This window comes from Mycteria americana, chromosome 3, assembly GCF_035582795.1.
Source record: "Mycteria americana isolate JAX WOST 10 ecotype Jacksonville Zoo and Gardens chromosome 3, USCA_MyAme_1.0, whole genome shotgun sequence".
NCBI classification, from domain to species: Eukaryota; Metazoa; Chordata; class Aves; order Ciconiiformes; family Ciconiidae; genus Mycteria; species Mycteria americana.
In genome coordinates this window covers 90287734-90309152 of record NC_134367.1, presented here as the reverse complement: position 1 = coordinate 90309152, position 21419 = coordinate 90287734, and the positions used below count along the sequence as shown (strand labels likewise).

General features: G+C 41.1%; 1 protein-coding gene across 1 annotated transcript in view; it reads left to right on the top strand.

The window, feature by feature from the left end:
• Positions 1–21419, top strand: part of LOC142407561 (protein ELYS-like) — a 52239-nt gene that overhangs the window by 7465 nt on the left and 23355 nt on the right. Inside the window, exons 5-26 of the mRNA XM_075497183.1 lie at positions 91–207; positions 1189–1273; positions 4575–4725; positions 7604–7736; positions 7824–8005; positions 8448–8509; positions 9483–9611; positions 10846–10936; positions 11023–11112; positions 11275–11415; positions 12201–12305; positions 13073–13166; positions 14688–14811; positions 14939–14995; positions 16189–16335; positions 17108–17295; positions 17468–17612; positions 17707–17838; positions 18922–19069; positions 19155–19305; positions 19845–19952; positions 20461–20656. Coding sequence (XP_075353298.1) covers positions 91–207; positions 1189–1273; positions 4575–4725; positions 7604–7736; positions 7824–8005; positions 8448–8509; positions 9483–9611; positions 10846–10936; positions 11023–11112; positions 11275–11415; positions 12201–12305; positions 13073–13166; positions 14688–14811; positions 14939–14995; positions 16189–16335; positions 17108–17295; positions 17468–17612; positions 17707–17838; positions 18922–19069; positions 19155–19305; positions 19845–19952; positions 20461–20656 — 2776 coding nt within the window. The remainder of the gene's footprint in view (positions 1–90; positions 208–1188; positions 1274–4574; positions 4726–7603; positions 7737–7823; positions 8006–8447; positions 8510–9482; positions 9612–10845; positions 10937–11022; positions 11113–11274; positions 11416–12200; positions 12306–13072; positions 13167–14687; positions 14812–14938; positions 14996–16188; positions 16336–17107; positions 17296–17467; positions 17613–17706; positions 17839–18921; positions 19070–19154; positions 19306–19844; positions 19953–20460; positions 20657–21419) is intronic.

The window sequence follows — 21419 nt, the reverse complement described above, 5'->3', positions numbered from 1 at the left end:
CTCTACCCTTCTACAAACAGTTAGGGCCAGCAGGCTCACCTCTTTTCTTTTTCTTTTTACTTGTGGTTGTTTTTTTTTTTAAACCTGTAGGCACCACTCTCAGCTGGAAGGAGGAAGGATTCCTGTCTATGCTGTTACTTTTCAAGAGCCTGAGAATGATCCTCGCAATTGTTGCTACTTGTGGGCTGTTCAGTCTACGCAAGAAAGGTGAATCAACATTTTCTAGAAGCCACCGAATGGATATTTTTTTTGTATTTGTTCACATACAGTTAATACATGTACATTTGTTTTGTTTATTTAGCTGTGCAGGAGCTTGCCTCAGGTACGGAAGGTGTTGAGCTCGCAATGCAATTTTTTCAGGATTTAAGAGACGTGAAGAGGGACCTACTAGTTCCTACCTTCTGAAAGAAGGCAAAGCAAGAGTGGCTATATCTTTGTGCTTGCGTTCTGAAATGATTTCCTTTGCTTCTTGACGAGTGCTTCATGATTTGTTTGATATCCGCACCGTGGTATTAAAATACCCTTAAAAGGAGTTGAGGCTGCAGACCTAGAACACTAAACGTGCCGATATAACAGCCTGCTGCCCCTCAAGGAGGGAGGTGACAGTATTGCCATTACCTTGTGCCAACTTCAGCAGCCTTTGGAGCCTTCACGAGCCGGTTCAGCTCACCTGGCAGAGAACGATCACTGTTCAGCAGAAAAGTCAATGGTTTCCTGCTGGGCTAATGAATCCAATCAGTATGTGGAAGGGTGCAGTGTATGCAAGAGAGGGACTGGAGCTGTGGTGGTAAGGGAAAGGGAGAAAGGTCTCTCTCGGTCAGCATCAGCATGGTATTTCATGAACTCAGCCATTCGCAGAGCGGCAATCTTTTTGAGTTTGACTTTAAAGCAGTTCTGATCAATGACTCTTCACTGTGAAGAACTATTTCCAACAATTTCTAGTCCATACAACATATTAAAGCTTTCAAATTGTATGGTTCGCATTTGCCCCTGAAGCTGTTAGTGTCCAAATTTCCTCCTGTATGCTCTAGGGGCTAGATGTGACCAATGATGATGTTTTGGGAAGTGCTGTTTTTCTTTTCAGCAGGAGCATGCTATTAAGAGAACTTCAGTCTAGATCTACTAAAAGGATAACGAGGACTATAAAGCAGCTTTGTAATCAAACTTCATAATTTATACCTTTTTCAGTGAAGGTGATGATGCGAGTTTACATCTGTTGCAGTTAACATTTGGTGACAGAAAACGCTTGGCATCAGGACAAGTCATGTATGAGGTAAGGTGTGCATGTATGCAAAAGGATGAAAATAGTAATTTTCTCTGAGTGAGTACCAGTGAAGTTGGCAGGGGTAATATTGACCACCAAAATTCAGAGATGACTAAAAAGAAATACTCTTTTGCTGAGTCTTCTTGGGCACAGCCTTTCTCCATGCTTTTTGAAAAGGAGTCATACAGTTTTATACTACTGCAGCGTCGTGTGTTCCAACTAGAGTCATCTGCAAAGAGCCCCTATCAATTCCTGAAGAGGAAGCAGCTTTTACAAATAAAATTATTCTTCATTTAAACACCAAATTAATGGCATGGAGGAGGAGAAGACTTTAGCCACACTGCAGACTTGAACAAGCTTCTGTCTGTCTCCCTTTCTTAAAATACGGTCATATAGCTTGATTCTTTTCTGGTCTTTGGTTTTATAGTCGTCTTTCTTTTGAGCTCTGTCAGCAGGACTTCAAATGAAATGTAGCTACAAGGTCTCTTAAGTGTTGATCCTGCAACCTAGTAGCTATAAAGGTAACCCTTTCTACTTTTTGGCTGGCTTACCTATGAAGTGTACTCTGAAAGCCAGCAAAATACGTGAATACAGTAAACAGTGGTATGATTTGGTCCGAAGAGGATGCATACATTTTTAGAACTGGCTCCAAAGATGTTGTCTTTAAAATACACATGAGGTATCGTTATCTCTCAGCTGCGTAACAGACATAAGACGCATTCGTATAATGTATAATTCCATTCAGTAGTATGCTTGAAACTCTTCCAAAATCTTTCTGAGGGGAAAGTCATCTTATTTCAGAGCAATTCTTTCCTCCTATTTTGAGACTTTCTCTTGCCTATTCTCCACAATAGGTGTGGAATGAAACCGGGGTGATTCTTGTGTCGTGGTGCTCTGTTTTTATAGGGACTGTGCGTTTTGATGTTTTGGAATGAGTTTAGATTTTGACCTTTTCCCTTGTACGTAGGAAAGCTCCTTCCGCATTTGTAAATGTTGCTTTTGAATAGAGCAAGGTTAGGTGTTTGGAAAAGGTGGTGTTTCTTTAAAATGCATTATCTATCATGATGACAAGGTATCAATATCTTCAAGTGAATGGGCGCGTTCTAAATATGGATGTCATCTCTTTATGTGCAATTTTTTTATGACATAAATATACAGTGCTCTAGAGGAGCAGAGCACCCTGATTGGGTGTTTTAATTCTAAAAGGGCTTTCATTGCAGTTCATTTCTTCATCTCTTGCAGCGCTCTAAGTACTTTGGCAGGTGGATAGGAGGAAGATTCTTGAATCTTTCTCCAGTTTTCTCGTCTTTGAACTTCTGTGTTGCTTCATCCTCTTTGAAAAGGTATTTGTAGCCACAGTTTTCGCAGTGGCAAAGACAATACCTTGTACTGTGTGCTGCTTTGGAACAAAACCAGTTGTCTCTATCCATTTCTCTCTTTGGCTACTTTGTTCTGTCTCAAGACCTTAATGTTAACATGTGGGAGCTTTTACTATTCAGCAATTCTTTGTCTTGGTCATCTTATTTTCCTGAATAAGATGTGCCGAGTGTCATTTTTCACCTCAGAGACCTGAAATGTTTCAGCAGCTTTTAAATATGGGTCTACTAGAAATTCCAGGTGACGCTCTTAGAAAAAAGCACACAAAGTGATTAAATAATGTTGTGTTTGCCACCTGAGAAAGCTGTGGTGTAGTTAATGCAAGACTTTTAACCCTCTGCAGACTGTGCAACCAGTAATGCATTCACAGGGTTGTAAGAGGTGTCAGGCACCGGCCTCTGGATTTGAGATCTTTCACTCCCTTGCTCTTTCTGCTTCCCTGTGAGGAGTGTTGTGGAGGATTGGAACAGGAACCAATCTTACAAGGTAGCTGAAGAGGGAACGACACAGCTGGACCCTCTGGGGAGAAAAGGCAGCTGCTTCAGCTAGCTTCCAGATGAGCCACTTCCCCGTGTAGCTTCATACCAAGACCTGCTATCACCTACTGCCAAAAAAAACCCCAAACCAACTCCCAAACCCCCAAAAGAACCCCCAAGAGATGCCTTAGGACAGGATCTGTGCTCTAGAGAGGACTTTTTTAGTCTCAGAATACTTCCTTGTAGTCACAAATTGGCCAGTACTACCTGGCTGTCTGCCCACATGGCTGTCTGAGTCAAGTTTCTTGTCCATCTTCAGTGGCGGAAGATTTAAGAGTTGTTCCCATTTGCCAGGCCAAGTTTGAGTAAACAAGGAGGAATCTCCTGTTGACCCTTGTTCACTGAAGAGAGTTCATAGGAGCTTGAAAGACTTGTCCACGGCAGCAGTGCTTAACTTTCCAGGAACCAGACTTGAGGCTTTCAAAGATGAAACAGCGCATCTTTGACTTTGTATGGTGGTCAAAAGTCACAGACAGGCCTTTTGGAACACGTGGCACTGTTTTTTTATAAATGAGCGTGAAACTTGTGTCTCCATTGCCTTCAAGGCTGGTTGAAGTCTGTGCTCGAGTAATTAAACATAAAGGTACGTTTAAGTTATGCTTTCAAAGATCTTTTTTATACCATCTCAGCAGTTGCTAAATCCAGTGTATGCAATCATGGTCACGGAGCACGTCTTTACCGTTGTCCTGCACAATGCTTGCGGATGGACAGAGTGTACAGTCTCTGCTTTCACATCAGAGTCTGACCAGTGCCTCTCATTTGAAAACTGCCTTCATATTTTACTGCTCAGTAAAGGCATTACTTAACATCTTCCGTACAGTGGAGTTCCTTAACTTAGATTTGCTTGCCCCAGTGTGGAAAATTTAATCTCGACTGTTTTGCTTCAGGAGTTGTCTTAGGCAGGAATTGTTTGATATTATTTTCCCCTTCCCCTCTGCCCCAACTTTGGGAGGGACTGGCTCTTCATTCGTGCATAAAAATTGAAATTTCTAGCTGTTAAAATTAATCTCTGACAGGTTTACGGAGTTTTAGTACTGTGTCTGATGAAACGTCTTTTGAAATGGTGGACTTGTTCAGGACATCTTTTATTAAATTTGTTTGTAGTGATCATTCCTCGATGTTGCAAGGAATTCTGCAAAACATGTTTAGAACTGAGCAATGTTAGGGAAATGCTAAATCTTGAAAAAGCCTTTACAGCCAAACTCCAAACTTGCCCGTTACGATTTGACAATTCTCTTGCATGTCAGATGTAGTTTCTATTTGCCATCAGAAGTAAGCTCATGGGAAATATACAGTATAATATGCATATTATGTTAGAGATATTCTTTCATATTTAGGTAGAATGTATGTTTTTATCTCCAAATGACCTTTTCTCTCTTCTTTTATTTCTTCCCCAGGGTTTGGAACACTGTGACGAAAGGTACAGTTTAGATCTGACGGATGAAGTCTTTCCCTTGAGAGAGCAGATCAGCAGTACCAAATTACTCAGCTGTCAGACTATAGAAAAATTTCGCAGCCATGTTGACAGAGAGGATAGCGTTAATGAAGGTTTGTTCTGATGTCCGTGTTTGGCTATTCTAAAATGAAATGAATGGTTTTGGAATCTAAGCAATGAATGCTGTTCCGTACTCACAGTCTGAAAGTCTTAAATGTCCGTATAGACTAGCTTGTTGGGCTTATTCAAAAAGAAAAATTGGGTGCTTAAGTTAGGTGGGACTTCTTTAAAGAAAAACATAGGTTTGGTTTTACGCTTGCTGATGTGCTATAGCAATGCATGGTGGGGTCATCTGTATAATGCTTGTCAGTCATTTTATTCCTCCGGCTGTCCTCTTTGAACAATAAGATCATTCTCTCCATTGCTTAGGAATGTTACCGGAATTTTTTTTTCCCTGTTCAAACCTATGTCTGCATCTGCATGCAGCTGGCGGCCGGCCACAAGTGGTGTTCCCCAGGGCTCAGCACTGGCCCCAGTTCTGTTTAATATCTTTATCAATGATCTGGACGAGGGGATCGAGTGCGCCCTCAGTAAGTTTGCAGATGACGCCAAGTTGGGCAGGAGCGTTGATCTGCTCAAGGGTAGAAAGGCTCTACAGAGGGACCTGGACAGGCTGGATCAGTGGGCCGAGGCCAATTGTATGGGGTTCAACAAGGCTAAGTGCCGGGTCCTGCACTTGGGTCACAACAAGCCCGTGCAATGCTACAGGCCTGGGGAAGAGTGGCTGGCAAGCTGCCTGGCAGGAAAGGACCTGGGAGTGTTGGTCGAGAGCCGGCTGAATATGAGCCGGCAGTGTGCCCAGGTGGCCAAGAAAGCCAATGGCATCCTGGCTTGTATGAGAAATAGTGTGGCCAGTAGGACTAGGGAAGTGATCGTGCCCCTGTACTCAGCCGCACCTCGAATCCTGTGTTCAGTTTTGGGCCCCCCACTACAAGGAAGACATTGAGGTGCTGGAGCGTGTCCAGAGAAGGGCAACGAAGCTGGTGAAGGGTCTGGAGCAGAAGTCTGATGAGGAGCGGCTGAGGGAACTGGGGTTGTTTAGCCTGGAGAAAAGGAGGCTGAGGGGAGACTTTATGGCCCTCTACAACTACCTGAAAGGAGGTTGTGGCGAGGCGGGTGTTGGTCTCTTCTCCAGGTAGCAAGTGATAGGACGAGAGGAAATGGCCTCACGTTGCGCCAGGTGAGGTTTAGATTGCATATTAGGCAAAATTTCTTCACTGAAAGGGTTATGAAGCATTGGAACAAGCTGCCCAGGGCAGTGGTTGAGTCACCGTCCCTGGAGGTATTTAAAAGACGTGGAGATGTGGTGCTTAGGGACATGGTTCAGTGGTGGACTTGGCAGTGTTCAGCTTATGCTTGGGCTCAATGATCTTAAGGGTCTTTTCCAACCTAAATGATTCTATGATTCTATGACCTGCCTGTCCATTTTTTCCTCTCTAAATCTATTGGGTTCCTACACCTACGAGTTCTTAAAGCAATAGCTTTCCTTGTCCGTATAGACAGTTCAAACTCTTAAGATGTCTTTCATTATCTTGCAATAATTAAATATACATCTCTGGGTTTACAAATTCAGTTATGCTCTGACCAGATCTTTGAGCCTGCTGCAGTGATAACTTTCCTAGCCTTTTGTTTTGACTGTGTTATTTGCCTTCCCTCTCTTCTTACGGGCCTTAACTTATGTCTGATGTTACAAAGAAGACACTTGCATGATCTTTCTAGGCTATTTCTGTTTATTAGCTTTGATTTAGTCCTGAAGTGGCAACTTCCATCTGTTTTTGTGATGCCATCCTCTGTCAACAGTGTGTCAAAATCTATTATAAACACCTTTGGTTTTTGTCCACTTGTGTCATGTTTCTGAGGAGAGTGCCTTCTAAAAACTTGTTAAAAACAAAAAAACCACCCACCCTCCCCCCAAAACCAAAACTCAAAACAACCCCTTTCTGTCTCCTTTTTATGAAGTATGAGGCATGGAGAACTACCTGTAATTCTTCTGATGGTTTCTAATTAGCTTTTATTCAGAATCTGTTCAAGTTAAGTTGTAGGCACACATGAGCTTCTGTTGGGTGTGGGTTGAGGCTAGCAGTGAAGCTGTCTTCTGAGTTATGAAAAGAATGGATATCTTCAAAGGCAGTTTGAGCGGCTAACAAAACTGAAATGCCTCAGAAGTTGCCAATGAAACATAGTAAAGTGTGTGAGGATCCCCAAATGGTAATGATGAATGCAACAGAGAGCAGAGGAACATTTTGCCAAACCAACCGCCTTCTTGTTCCTTACTCTATTCGGGTAACTGATATACCACATACTTTGCTTTACATCTAGAGAATGCGCTCTCCCCAGAGAAGACAGACCGTTCCACTTAGAGAGAGAACTTACTGAGTATAACTTTGTGAATGTTTTATGTCAAAATCTTTATTCCAATTTCCGGTTTGTTGGGGGTTTGTTTGTTTATTTAGTGTGATAATTGTGTTCTTTCATTCTGAATATGCTGGAAAGGAGCTACTCTGAAAACTTGTAATTGAGTCAAATCTGGAAATTAATAATGCCATCTGAGTGATCCAAGTGTATGCGATAATTATTTGTATGCTTTCTAAAAGTAGCAGTGTATGTGTTCCTAGCATAACTTTTTTGATACACTATTCATTTAACTAAAAGTCTTGATCAACTCTTCATGTATGGAAAATTGAATTAGCTAATCATTGTGTATTTGATTTGGCTTAGAACGGATACAATTTGACCAAGAAAAAGGGGCAGTAGGACTGAAACCTGTCGCAGAGATGTTTGCTATTCTGTAATTGTTTTAAATTAGTCTTAGTAAGGGCTGTGTTTCATGAGTGATAGAACAGAGTTCAGCCAAACCAGAAAGTGGTGGTGTAAAAATATCAGATGTATCGTATTTTCTACAAATAAGAAGCAATGTCTTGTCTTTTACAGTAATATCTCCTGACACCAGCGTATCAATCTTCAGTTGGCAAGTGAATACATACGGTCAGGGAGCACCATCTACTTACTTGGGTGTATTTGACATTAATCGCTGGTATTCTGCTGAAATGCCAGATTCACTAAGGTAGATTTTTATTAAGTTGTTTTCAATATCCCTACAAAGAATTCATTTGAAAGTCAGCGTTTAGCTTATGCACTTGTTTTCTTTAAGGCCAGAAGAATTCCTTCATGACTGCCCCTATTTTGCGTTGTGGTCACTGGATGCTGTAATAAGCGTGACTTCTCCAAACCTCATTTTGGATATTCTGGTACATGAGCGGAGCCTAAGTCGGGGAGTTCCTCCTTCTTATCCACCACCTGAGCAGTTTTTTCATCCAAGCACCTATAATTTTGGTAGGTGTTTCACCGCTTTTAATAGAGATAAGCTTAAATGGAGGTTAAATGCCATTTATTAGTTCACTTGTTCAAACCAACCCCCCCCCCCCAACCCAACTCTGATTACTAACTGAGTACTAACAGAGTATTTAATCTTGTGAAACATATGTGGCGGTCTGCTGAGTTTTGGGGTTTGGTGCTTTTGTAACGTAGCCTGTGAAGTGGGGATGGTTATAAAATGAAATGCCTTTGAACTGAAGCTCAAAGCACAGCACCTCAACAGCACTAGAGGTGAAATTTCTACACACAGTAATTTGTTTTAAAAAAGTTTGTAAGTAAGTAAGTGATGTGATGATCGCTTAGTTATATCTTTCCAGATACTGCTATTTAAAAGATGTAAACAGGTCATAACATAACTGTGAGAGTGTGGAATGTTGCCAAACGTTCATTGTTTCTGCAGATGGTACGTGCTTGCTGACCTCCGGAGTTGTTCATATGACTTGCACCGGCTTCCAGAAGGAGGTGATCTTTTACTGTATCTTGATTGAGAATGTCAAGAGGTGTACCTTTTCTACCTTTTCTACTGCACTGCTTTCAGTGCCAGAGACCATTTTATGCTCATCCTGCCCATCCACACGCATAATTGCAATTGTATCCTGCCAGTTTTGTGCAAATGGTAGTGTTTTAGCTCCGCTCTTGGGACTGTAAACCTACCATTGTCTCCTGTTGAAGCACGATCGGGGATTGCATGTCTGGAAAGGAATACAAGGTTGCTTTAGGAGCAAGAACAAAACTGTTGTGGAGGTCGGGGAAAGCTGCTGCTACTTTATTACCCATCTGCATAGAACTGCCTGCATAGGTCCTGAGTTAGGGTTTGGAACCCTGATTAGCTTGAAAAAGGAGGACGGAATGAAATTCTGTCCTGATTAGCTTGAAAAAGGAGGACAGAATGGAGAAAATGAAAACTTATTGAACCGTTTAAGAAGAAATGAGATTTTTTTTCTCCCAAACTTGGCCAAATCACAGCTTCGGAGCCACTGCACAGATTGTAACAAATAATTCTGAACTAAGTTTCAGCTCACTAAGTATTTGCAGCATAAATCAGCTTCTGCACAAAGCAGCATAGCAAGGGTCTTCCAAAGTGTGATTTAAAGTTGCGTGTTAGTTTTAGCTCATATAGAATGTCTTTTGTGTCAGTGTTCAGGGAAAAAGAAAGGCCTGTGTATTGACTCGAAAACACTTAATTAAGCCTTGCAAGAGCTGATGTTTTGGTTTACAGGATTTTTGTTATGAACCGTAACTGTTAGTTTGGCTGCCGTCTTTAAGACTCTGCATAGTAATGCTCAGTCAGGCTGCTAACCTAAAGCATATTGCTGATGCAAGCCTTCTGACAGTTTAAGTGAACACTTATACTATTTCTCTTAGTGGTAATCCAGAACCTTAGTGATTGAATTATAATGCTGTCTTAATCTGTAGTTTGTGATTGATGTTTCAGACCTTGAATTTTTTAAAGAAATCTGGTCCTTCAATAAGCGAAGCCATTCATGACAGCTACAATAGGTGTCTTGTAGCCGGCTTGCTGTCTCCAAGGCTAGCTGATGTCCAGCCATCCACTTTGAGTCAGGTGAGTGCGTATCAGGGAATCGAAGGAATCAAGTACATCCATCTTGTCTGACAGGGCTGGAGAGGCTACAAGGCACGATAATCTGATTTTCATATTAGTTGCAAGTGGCGTTGAAATGCAGGTGTTGCCGTTAGTTAGCAGAAGTAATAGTATTCTTAGATCCAAACTACTGAGTGTGACTGGGAACAGCCCTAATAGATCTGTCTTTAGAGACCCATCTATTAATTCTGTGCCACGGACACGCGCAAGGAAGCGTGCAGCCAGTGCTGGTCACGCGCAACAGAAAGCATCTTTCCCTCAGAACAACCTCCATCGCCGTCAGGTTCTCAGAGCATTAGGTTCAGTGCAGTAGTTGACGATGGGGGTGTCTCACTCGGACGCGAGCTCTTGCCAACGTCGGCTTGCTGCGCTAGACACGATCCTTTGCTTCCAAGGAAGTGGGCTGTGGTAAGCAATTACTGTTGCCAGCTCCACCTGACAGTTTCATCACCGCTTCCCCTCCTTTTCCCTTCATCAGCAGGCTCTTCTGCAGCCTCTCAAAGCAGATCTTCACTGCTGTAGCCTTTGCCGTGTGCTACAGTAGCCCAATGTGCTTTTTTACTAGCCCAATTTACACCCTGCTCTTTCATAGATTTTCCATTTGCAGTGCACCAACCTTTCCCTCCCACCTGAAGAGTTTCAAGAGAGATGGAGCCTTTGTGGTGAACAGCCCGTCTTCAGCCAGGCAGGACCTAAGCTAAATGGTCAGCTAGCTAGCCATCATACAGTGGAGCAATGAGCAGGAGGGGGAGAGCAGTCTTCCCACTGCCCTCATCTTCCCGTCTGCTGGCTTCTTCACCAGATTTGTGGCGGTGTGTTAGGGCAAGTAACGCTTTTGCACAGCGTGGTAGGTAAACTCAGTTTCTTGGCAAGTTGGCCTAGCCCCTAGACTGTTGATTTTGCAAGCCTGATGTAGACTCTTACATTCAAATGAGATGTTCTGATGTCAACTCAGGTTAGAATTGGCCGTCAGTAAGTTGAAAAGTCAGGGGAAAAGTGTAATGTGTTCCTCAGACCGCCAAGCAGTCCGGCCTGCGGCTAGAATTAAGAAGAAGAATGTGGAATTAGTTGCGTGTGTGCTAATTGACTTTGTGGTGTCGGAATGAGTATAGCGTTAGAAACAAACCTTTACTGTTGATGGTTTGGGTACTGAAAGTAGGTAAGATTCTCATTTTCTTTTGTCTGTTATGTTTAGGAGGAGCAGTTAGAAGCGGTATTGTCAGCTGCTGTCCAGACAGGGTCTTTAGAACTTCTGACTGGATGCATTAAACATTGGACATCTGAAGGTAGTACTTGTTATGTTGTTTTTCTGTTGTAAACTTTTTAGTTTGAAATTGTTGATTCACTTCTTTTTTGCTCTCTTTTTTTAAAGAGCAGCCAAGTTCTGCTGCTAATTTACGGTTTGTTCTTGAGTGGACGTGGAACAAAGTGATCTATACAAAAGATGAATTTGACCAAATATGTGAGTACCAGTGTAGTCATTCTGCAAACGTAAAATCATTCTTTCTAACTGAGCTTATTCAGTGATCTGCTGGCACATGTCACTGCACGCAGTTCTTTAAGTGCACTTTGAAACTCTGGAATTGCTCTGTAGGCTAACGATTTAATATTTATTCTTGAAAAGGTGTTCCGCTGTTCGATGGCTCTTGCAACTTCATGGACCCGCAGACATTGCAGTCTCTTCAGCACTGCCAGTTGCTTTTGAGCAACCTTAGCACAGTCTTAAACTGTTTTCTAACAGAAGCACAAGAGCTTACTGAAAAAGGTTTGTAATAGTGTTGCTAAATGTTTGGAATGTTTTCTTAAGATTTGGAATTAGGCTTGGGTGGTAATTGTGGAAACATGAGCTATTGTTGCTTGTGATGATTGGAAGACAGTGACATTTAGCTGGGAGAAGGGGCTGGCATCTGAGAAGCTGGGACTACCACTTAATGTGCATGGAGTTCAGGGAAACAGTTTGCTGTGGAGTTCCTGCAAGGGGGTAGGGGAGGCTACATTCAGCAAGAAGCTATGGAAGCAACTGGGTTGAAATTACACCGACTGAATGTGGTACTGCTGAAAAGTATTCTTTTTCATTCTTAGCTAGCAATTTATAATTGCATGCAACTATTGCATTGCAAATGACTAAAAAATACAAAGGAAGCATAAATGAGTAAGCTGTGAAATAAGTTACCTGAGTTTCTACCACTTTTTAGATGATAAATTGCTCTTGGCATATTGAGGAAGAAAGAATACCCCTTTGCTACAGTAACAATCTCTGCTGGTGAAAAACAGATGTCTTATTCATGAGTGCATTTGATAGTTGAGGCGTTGTTCGTTTTTTTTTGTTTGTTTGAACCTTTAGTGAATCTGCTTCTTTGTAGGGGTTGCTTTTTGTTTTGGTGCTGAGTGTGGGTTTTTCCTTCAAACAAGGAAGTGATCCAGAGTGAAAAATGCAAAGACAAAGGTTTCTACCATGTTATTTTTATACTTTGTATTTGGTATGATGGAGGGAGTTTTGTAAAAATGAAAGGAATCGCATAAGAAAAATCACCTTGTGCCTTTTTTCAGGTTTTGCAGACTTGACAAATAAGCAGGTGGTAACTCGCCTCGTTTCTTTGTACGCACGAGCGGTCATCTGGTTCTGTCGATCCAGCCTCCTTCCAGAGGGTTTAGGTAAGCATAAACTGTAATGCATTTGTAACAAAGGGACTATCCAGTAAGCGGTTCCTACGAACACATGCTTAGCCATGCTTTTGTAAATGTTTCGTCCATAACAAGTCGTGTTAGTTCAGTGAGAGCGTATGCTGAAGTTCCGTTGGCGAAACCGAGATTTTACAGGTTTTTCAAACGCGTAGTGTAGAATAATGCGAGCAGTTTCTTTCCTGGATGTTTCTTAGAAATAGCAATCAGGCTCTGACTTCAAGGAGTTGCTTGTGTCCCCAGCTTGAAATGCTTGGGCTTTTAAACAAATTACTATGAAACAACAAAGATTGGAACGCTTGCTTTTACAGTAAAAGCATTACCCGCATGTTTGGAACTTTTTCTTTATTGCTTGAGGAAAAAATACACCTTGGGAATACTTCTTTCTTGGGATGGATTATAAACCCTATTGTCAGCCTTAATTGTCTTACAAATGCTCACGTGACCTGTTTAAAAAACCATTCCCTTTGAGAATTGTTTTTTTCATAGTGAACTTCAGCTTCCGCTACCTGTTCTGAATGCTACATCAACTGTAAACTTGAAATGGCACTTGAGACAAGAAGGAATTGAGTCTTGTGTCTTGCATCTCTTTTAGCAAAGGCAGAAACAGGATTGGCTTCTTTCAGAGTGGGAGGCTTCTTGATGCTTAGCTTGTATGATCGTCTGTCTTTTTAGTCAACAATTTTAGTTTAAAAATGTGACGTTACGTCCTTAACTTGGTTTTACTTTATTGCCTGTAGATGACGACATGCATTTGTCTAGACCTTTCTACAATTATCCTCTGATTCAGAGCTACTACACTGCTCATCGACAGAAGCTTGAGCATTTATCAAGGTAAGACTTACCGGAAAACTCTGGAACACTTCCCCTGCAAATTCAGAAGTGGAAGGGAATGGCTTTTATATCAACAGGTGTATGTGCTATGCTTCATGCATTTGCCAGCAATGCTGTTGACTTCAGGGATGCATGTGTTCTGTTGAACACAGAGGTTACTTTCCTGGGTTAAAATGTTTACATATACCTCTGCTTAGTACCATTTGTTGGTATCATCATTTATTTGTAGCGTGCCTAATTCATTGGCTAATCTGTATAATTTGTTACTACTGAAAAAGATCACGTGTTTAGGACAGGATCAGTCATCTCCAGTTCAGCAAAGCACGGCGATCACAGAACAGTTGTGTTGGACACAGAAGAAAGCACGTTTTTAAAAAAACCCCATCTCTCTCATGGGCTAGTAATAGATGGCAATAATTGTGTTGGCCTGAATCTCCTACTCACAAGTACATTTGTGTAATTTAACAAGATAGGCAGAGTTACGTGTGGTTGGCACACCTAGCACTCTACTGGCTATTGGGTAAAAGTCCCTTGCGAGTGTCAACTCTCTTTCCTGGACTAGCTTAGTAGCATATAGGCGATATGCCTTGGATTAGGTGAGAACAGATTTTTCTTTGGAAATGGTTCTGGAAACGAAATAAAGACCTCCAGGAGCTTGGGCTATGGCCCTGTGAACAAGATGCTGCAAGACGCGTTAAGGTGGAAGCTGCAGCGTAGTAGGTATTGACTTGAAAGTTCATCTTACTTAGCTTACTTCTCAAGTAACTTACGTACAGGCTCGTGTGTTCCTTGGAAGCGTACAACCTCTAGGGTGCTTTTTCTGCTTTTTACCGTCGGGAAATTAAAGGGTAGTGTTGCAGTCAGCGGAAGACCAGGATGGGCTTCTGCAGAATGTACTTTTTAAAAGTTCAGCCATCCGTAATTGTAATGATCTGTGTGTAGAAACATGCATGCTGCTGAAGATGGTGCTAAAATTTGCCTGTATGCTCAGCTGTCTGAGAATAACTTCTTTTCAGTAACAAAAGTGAGATGCTGAGAACAAAATCTGAAATTTCCATTATGTCGTCTCACAGCTGTGTGTTGGAACAGTCCAATTTGAGGCGTTGGATTTGTGTGCTAAAGAATAGTCCTGGTATTTTCATACTGTTACGTTTCCTCTGTTAGACAGTATGAGAGCGGTTCTTTTGGGCATGTACAAAACTTTGTTTGCACTTCCTTTGTATTACAAGTAATACAACAAAAAAGAACACCTGAAAACTAAAAGGTCATTGCAACTTTTCCCTTGGTAAGAGAGCTTTGAGGATTTCTACTTTGGACTCCTTTGAGAATTCAATATGATGTATCGAACATCTTCCATGTGACTGAGAAATTTCTTTCATGTGCATTTCAAGCCATAATCATGCCTTGGTACATTTGTTACTTTCTTTTTGTTTGTTTGTTTTGGCTGGAGGAAATCTGTTAGACTGAGAGGCTGAAATTAGTGTTTTCCTCTGTCCAAACCCTTGCTACCTTTTGTTGCAGAGGAAAATGGGATTCTGACTGCTTGATGATTGATGGAATGGTTTCCCAGTTAGGAGACCAAGTTGAGAAGTTGTGGCGGAGAGATGAAGGAGGAACTGGGAAATACCCACCTGCTAGTTTACATGTGAGTGTTATGTTCACTGAAAACAACAACAGTGACATCCCCCCCCCCCCCCCCCCCCGCCCCCCTAAAAAGCGAATGATTTATGAAAGACGGGAGTTTTTAAAGAACTTTTACTTTTTCATTTCAGGCACTGCTGGATCTCTATTTGCTAGAAAGCATTGAAGAGAGCGACAAACATGCAATCGTATCCTTTCTAGTTATTTTTATTACACCTTCAGTACGCGCACATAAATGTTCTTAAATATTTGTCACCTATGTGTTTAATAACATTTTAAAATTTATGCTTCAACCACAATGCAAGTGAAAACATTTAGTTTTCCATTAAGTCGTAGACAGAAGCAGTGTTTTATGTCTTTGCACTGTGGATATGTTATGATTATTTTTGTTAATGTTTTGGTGCCAAGTCTTTTGGGATATGAGAAAACAGGTTTACTAAGAAATGTTAAAGAGAAAACCCTCCCTTAGTTTTTCCCCAAATTTAACGCCGTTTTTAACTTTTCAAAGCACCCGTGTCTGTAGCAAATGGCTGCTTACTAGAACGATGCACTAAAACGTGCTGCTTCGGAGCAAAGGGCTTTCTTACAGTGGTGTACCAGTGCCTGATTTTTGCCAAAATCATCCGTTTTCCAGCACAGCTAAGAGTGCTTGCTTTTGTTCTGCTGAAAGTGCAGGCACACAGAATACTAAAGAGAGAGAAGAGAAAAGTCCTTGGGCAGAAACTTGATTTTTAAGCTGCTGACATATACCAAATTGCTTTTGTTGTTTGTTGCCTAACCCGAGAGGGGAGCCGAGAGAGCAAGGGGTTTAAAGGCTGTTGTAGCCCAGAGCTACAACAATTAGAATATGTCCCTAAAAACGGATGTCAGAAAGAGAAGATGACACTACCACCGAGTGATCCACGTACTGTTTTAAATCCAGTTTTAATCCTGCAGAGCTAAGTTGTACCGTAAGGACAGCATAACACGCATTGTTTTGTAGGCTCTGGGAGTGAGGGGAAAAAAGAAGTGTAGAATTTGTTTCTTGTAATAATTAAGCACTGGATGTTCCAATGTTTTGGATGGCCAACTGGTAGCTCCACTGACTCAAGAGGGAGCCCGAGTTTATAACTGAAGCATTTAAATATCTAAAGTTAACCTTTTTGAATGCCTTGCAGCAATCAAAGTGTATTTCTTTCTGGTTATTTATTCAGAATGCAATTTTGTGGGTAGGACCTGCCTGTCTTCAGCTTATAAGAGCTTCAAATGGCAAGACTACTACCTTAGTAGTTTCTGCTTCCTACCACTTTTATATTCTTATTTCACTGTGTTTTTCTAAATGTAATGTGATGAATTTTTGGCCTTAGAAATTTATTAGCCTTAATTAGATACTTGATATCAGACAATTTACTTGCTTCTAGATATCACGCATTCCTTTCCGAATAAAACAGAAACTTTGGTCAACTCCTTCTCAGCTGCCTTTGCTATCCCTTGGGGACTTGTTAAGCTTATTCAAGGTTTTTGGCTTCTAGATCACAGTGATTATGAAGTAAGTATGTTACAGTTTAGTGAGACGTACGTTGCAGTACAAAGCTATGATCCATAAAATGATTTTTAAAAACTGGTGCTTGGCTAATAACAGGTGATAAAACACGAGAAGCTTTTTTGTAATACTGCTATGGCATCTTCAGCAATGCATGATGATTTGAAATGTTGTTTTCATTACTTGGTCAGGAAATTGATTAAAACAAAGAAGAAATCAACTGTAATGATGCTTGAATGATGCTGTAATGAACTGAATTTTCAAAGCCATCTGTGTAGGCGGTTTTCAGCAGGCCAGTTGAGCGCTTTCTCAAAAACAGGGGTTTGGGCACTTCAGATGTTAAAACTATGATCATAGCAGCAAGATTTGAGCCAGAAGACTGCAAAAGTGACTTTTCAACCTAACTCGTGTTCTTTCTGATGCTGAAGGTTGATTTTTGCCTGTCACAAGGTTAATATAATCTGTTTGCCTGGGAGAATAACTTCTTGTTTAGTAATGGGTTTATAAAAAGGGATGTTTGTATACAGAGATTTGGTTAACCTAGAAGAGAGTGACTTACTCCTTTTAAAACACTCACTTGGTTCTCTATGGCTAACTGAATATTTCTTCTGCAAATACTTCACAATTTTTATTTACGTGTCCTGTATGAAGTATTTCATTAGTTAGCCATATGAGTTTGTTTAACCCACATTCGCCCTTACTTGAGAGACTTCTGAATATTTTTGTTGCCTGAGGGTATGCATATATCTTAATGAGCCTGATCTCTTAACTTCTACAGAATTCGCTGGCCCTGCTCTTTCATCCAACTACAATCAAAACCGTGTCATGGCAGCATAGGAGAATTCTTCAATCCCTCATGTGCCAAGGGGAGCATAGGCCAGCCCTCAGATACATACAGATGATGAAGCCATCCATGTCAAGCAGTAGTGAAGTGCGGCTTTTCCTCACTGTGTTGTTGTCCAATAGGTAAAGACATCTATCCCACCGTTTTGGCCTTCAGCTATTGTGAAAGGCGGAGAACAAATGACACAAAGCATGTTCCCCTAAATTTCCTTTCAACCTTGAACCCAGTAGTTTTGGGGCATCCTTTTGGTCATACTATTAATATGCCTTTACATCTCAAAACAATCAATTGCAGGTGCATGGTGGAGGCTTGGGGTCTGTTGCAGCAACATAGCACGAAGTTAAACATAGAAGAGCTGCTAAAACACATGTATGAAATCTGTCAGGAGATGGGACTAGTGGAAGACTTACTGAAGCTACCTTTCACAGACACTGAACAGGTAAGTGTGGACAAGAAAGAAAATCGTAATCGTCTCTTTGAAAAGAGAAGAGGCGGAATCATAATAGAGTTTTGAAACGTGTTATTTCTCATAGGAGTGTTTGGAGAAGTTTTTACAGACCAATGCTGGTGTTCAGCATGATGACTTTCTTTTAGTCCACCATCTGCAGCGTGCCAACCATATCCCAGCACTACAGTCCAATCAGTCAATGAAGGTTAACCTTATGGTAAGCATAAAAGTTCTGTCAAGTGTGCAAGTTTCTGTTGGCTGTTACTAACCGTTTTTGATAGTACTCAATAAAAATCCTGCTCTGTTTTTTACACTATTCTTAGCATGTAGTATTTCAACACCTTAAGTTACCTACACCTAGTATTTCAACACCTAGTATTTCAACACCTGCAGTTACAGCTGAACCTAGAAGTTGAACAAAATAGTTCACTACTCCAAAGCTACTCTGTGAAGTTATAAATTAAATGTTAGAGACCACTGGTGACTCCAATGTCATCTCTTGTATCTTGCGCGCCGCTTTATTTTTCTAGCTGAGAGCCGCCTGGATGTGAATGCACAGGTAAAATTTGCGTGGTGTTGTTTTTTGTTAGTATTACTGTTTCTGCTTCAAGTTATAGCGTGAGCTCTGCAAGTCCACAACTTGCATTTTGCCACTTTTATGAGAGAAATTCTTACCTAACTTCTGTTTCTCAAAATAGCCAGATTAAATTTTGTGTTACGTGAACTTCTGTTATGGATCTGTGATGCATTTGCTGTTTTGCAGAAGCACAGTTTTCTAGTGAATCAAACTTATAAGGTGGTTTTGGAAGTTTTAGGTCCCGCATTTGAAAACTTTTGTCCAGCCGGAAGGTGCGTGTAGGTAGCTTTTTCTTACTCGTTTTAAGACTCTGGACAAAGACATCACTTTGTCCAACGTGATTTGCAGTTGCCCTGTATATTCAGTCATCCCAGACATTGGCGTTTCAGGAAAAACAGGGGAAAGCCTGCTATTTTGTAAGCCATTTGAAAATGGGAGGTGATAAGAAGCACATCAGAGTAAGGTTCTGCAGAGTGCCAGAATTGTTTGAACTTAAAGTTGTAGGTTCTGTTTTGATTCTCGTCTTCCTTCCACTTCACTGAAAATACCAGGTGAAAAGGGTGTGTGCTGATGGGTAGAACTTGCTGCTGTTCCGTGCAGTGGCTGTATTTGAGTGTATCTGTAGAGGAAATGTATTCACTAATTAGAAATAGCACAGACAGTTCTGTGCAATGAACTTCTTGTGATGGGTTAACTTTTTGCTTTACGCTTTTCATTCGTCAGAATGATCGTGACCCTTGCTTGAGAGAGCGAGCAGTTGCCAGAAATTCTGTATTAGACCGATATGGCAAGATCCTTCCTAGAGTTCAAAGGAAGCTGGCTGTAGAGAGAGCCAAGCCTTACCATTTGCCTTCATCGGTCTTAAGAGAAGGTAATTTGTAGGGGGGAAATATAATGGAGAGCTAACCATCACTTTGATTACACAGGGCTGATGTTTTGTCCCTCTTGCTTTACAGTCGCAAGACCAAAGCCACTATCAACAGTAACAAACCAAGCTAATGCAGGAAATGTGCATGCAGGAGAAACTTTCATCAGTAATGTATTGTCCAAAATTAGAGAAGTCGGGGTAGGAAATGAGCAGAAAGCCAGTTTCTCACAATATGATAGGTAAGCAGCCTTTTAACAAAGTTTAGTCTTGAGCTACGTGCTTGGAGAGAGAGGGAAAAATCCATTTGAATTATGTTTGTGTTTTGGAGGGAAGGTGCACCTGAATAAAGCTTTGTTTGGCTTCTTGCACATATCATAGGCAACATTGAAGACTCAATACATCATAAGTATATTTGGAGAGAGAGTTTTTCGGCTATGACAATCTTATTTATGCAAATACAGATATTTACATTATGGTAAACGTGTTTAGAGAATTTAAGGTCACTGAAACGAAAGCAATGATTACCATCAAGCTCTTGGTGTACAGATTTCGGTAGACTTGATTGGTGCTCAAATAGTAATCTTTTACCCCTTCCTGCCCAGTGTCTGCTTCGTGTCTGCCTTTTTCACTTGAAACTAGGCAGAATTACAAAGAGCAGAAAAGAGGCTAGTAGTTGTCAGATGATTTTCCTACAGGTGGTGTGGTCAAGCAAACTTGAATTCTGGTATGTTTGGACCTCAGGGAATGAAAGTCAGTTACATTTTCCTTTTCATTCTAGTCCTCGAGTTACAGAACCACCAGTCATACCACATCCTCTCCCTGATGCAGAGTTGCATGATGCATTTCTGGGGACACCAGTTACAAAACGTTCACAGCAATGTTCCAGGTATAGTGGATCTACAGAATGACGGTTTCCAAAAGGTGTTGCTTCACATATATGTGTGTGTGTGTGTGCGTGCACGCGTATGTACCCTCCGTGTTTGCAAAGTGTCCTGTTTGCATTTAGTTTTGTATCTGTTAAAGAAAAGGTCGACTTAGGGACAGAACTAAGTGGAGAATTTGAAGTGGTGCCAGCACTGAAACGTAGATGAACTTTCTTCTGACAGGAGAATTACATCACTTGTGCAACTGACAACTGGATTCCTCTTGCCTCAGAGGCAGTGATTTAGGAAATTAAGTATGAAATGTAAAGAAATAATTAAAAAAAAAAAAAAGAAAGTGCCTGTAACCTGTTCATGGGCCTGATACATGACCCCAACAGTGAGGGTTCACCTGTTTTTCTTCTTCATCAAATGTTTTTGTTAGGTATCATCATCTCAGATTTCTTGCACGCAGCATGATTTTTGTCATTTATTTCTCTTTTTTTTCATATTCTAAATTGTGCATCTTAACAGATTGCTGGATTTGGTGGTTCGTCCTGTTCCTTCGTGTTCTGCAGCACAGGGTGGTAGCTGGCAGTCACCATGCAGAGCTTCTGCTTCATTCATGGCGTCCAGCCCACTGAAATCAAATATGCATGGTCCCGTCTCAGCAAAGAATTTGTCCGGAGCATCAGAGCTGAAGTTACTGGAGACTCCCCTTGTGGTTAAGGTTTGTATTTTAAAAAAACAGTAACAACCAACCAAACCAAAAGCCTGCAAACTTTGTTTAAAATGAAACCACCAAAAAGTATTTAACACAAACACTGTTGGATTCAAACTGTGGAATATTTTCCATATTCCACATGTGGTTACTGTATATAGAGCCCTTTTGGAAGCAGTACGTTGGGAACAGTCTTGAAGAGGGAAGGTTTAGTTTGAAGTTAATTGCAGTATGCACGTTGTCCCATAGCTTTGTGAAATGCACTTGTTTTTATTGCACGGTACTTCGATACTTGATAGCTTAGACACCTGAAGATGCAATCTGTAGCTTAACCATCTCATTATTTAAGTGCTCAATAGCTCTGAGGAGTTTGACTTGCATCCCCACAAGCAAGAAGGTATATGCTTCAGGTTCTCCATGCAGCTCAGTGAATGACAACTAAGTGATGTCAGTCTCTGTCCAATTCAGTGATGGCTTTTTGCAGTAATTTTAGTTATTAATTGTTTGTGTTAAACCGTATTCCCATTCACTGCCAGCAAACTGTTACCATGCAAGGAAATAACATTTCAGCTATCTGCTTGGTGCTGATCTTTCTGCCTTTGCCTACCTGAACAAAATAGTTGTGATCTCTCTGAATTGTAACCTTTTTCTTCATCTTAAATATTGCCCGTACCGTTAGGCTAGTTTCATTATCCTCCTTGTAAACCCTTTCAATACTGTAAAATGTTTTTTGAGCTGAGGTAAGAAGACCTGAACGCTTCTCGATGAAGAT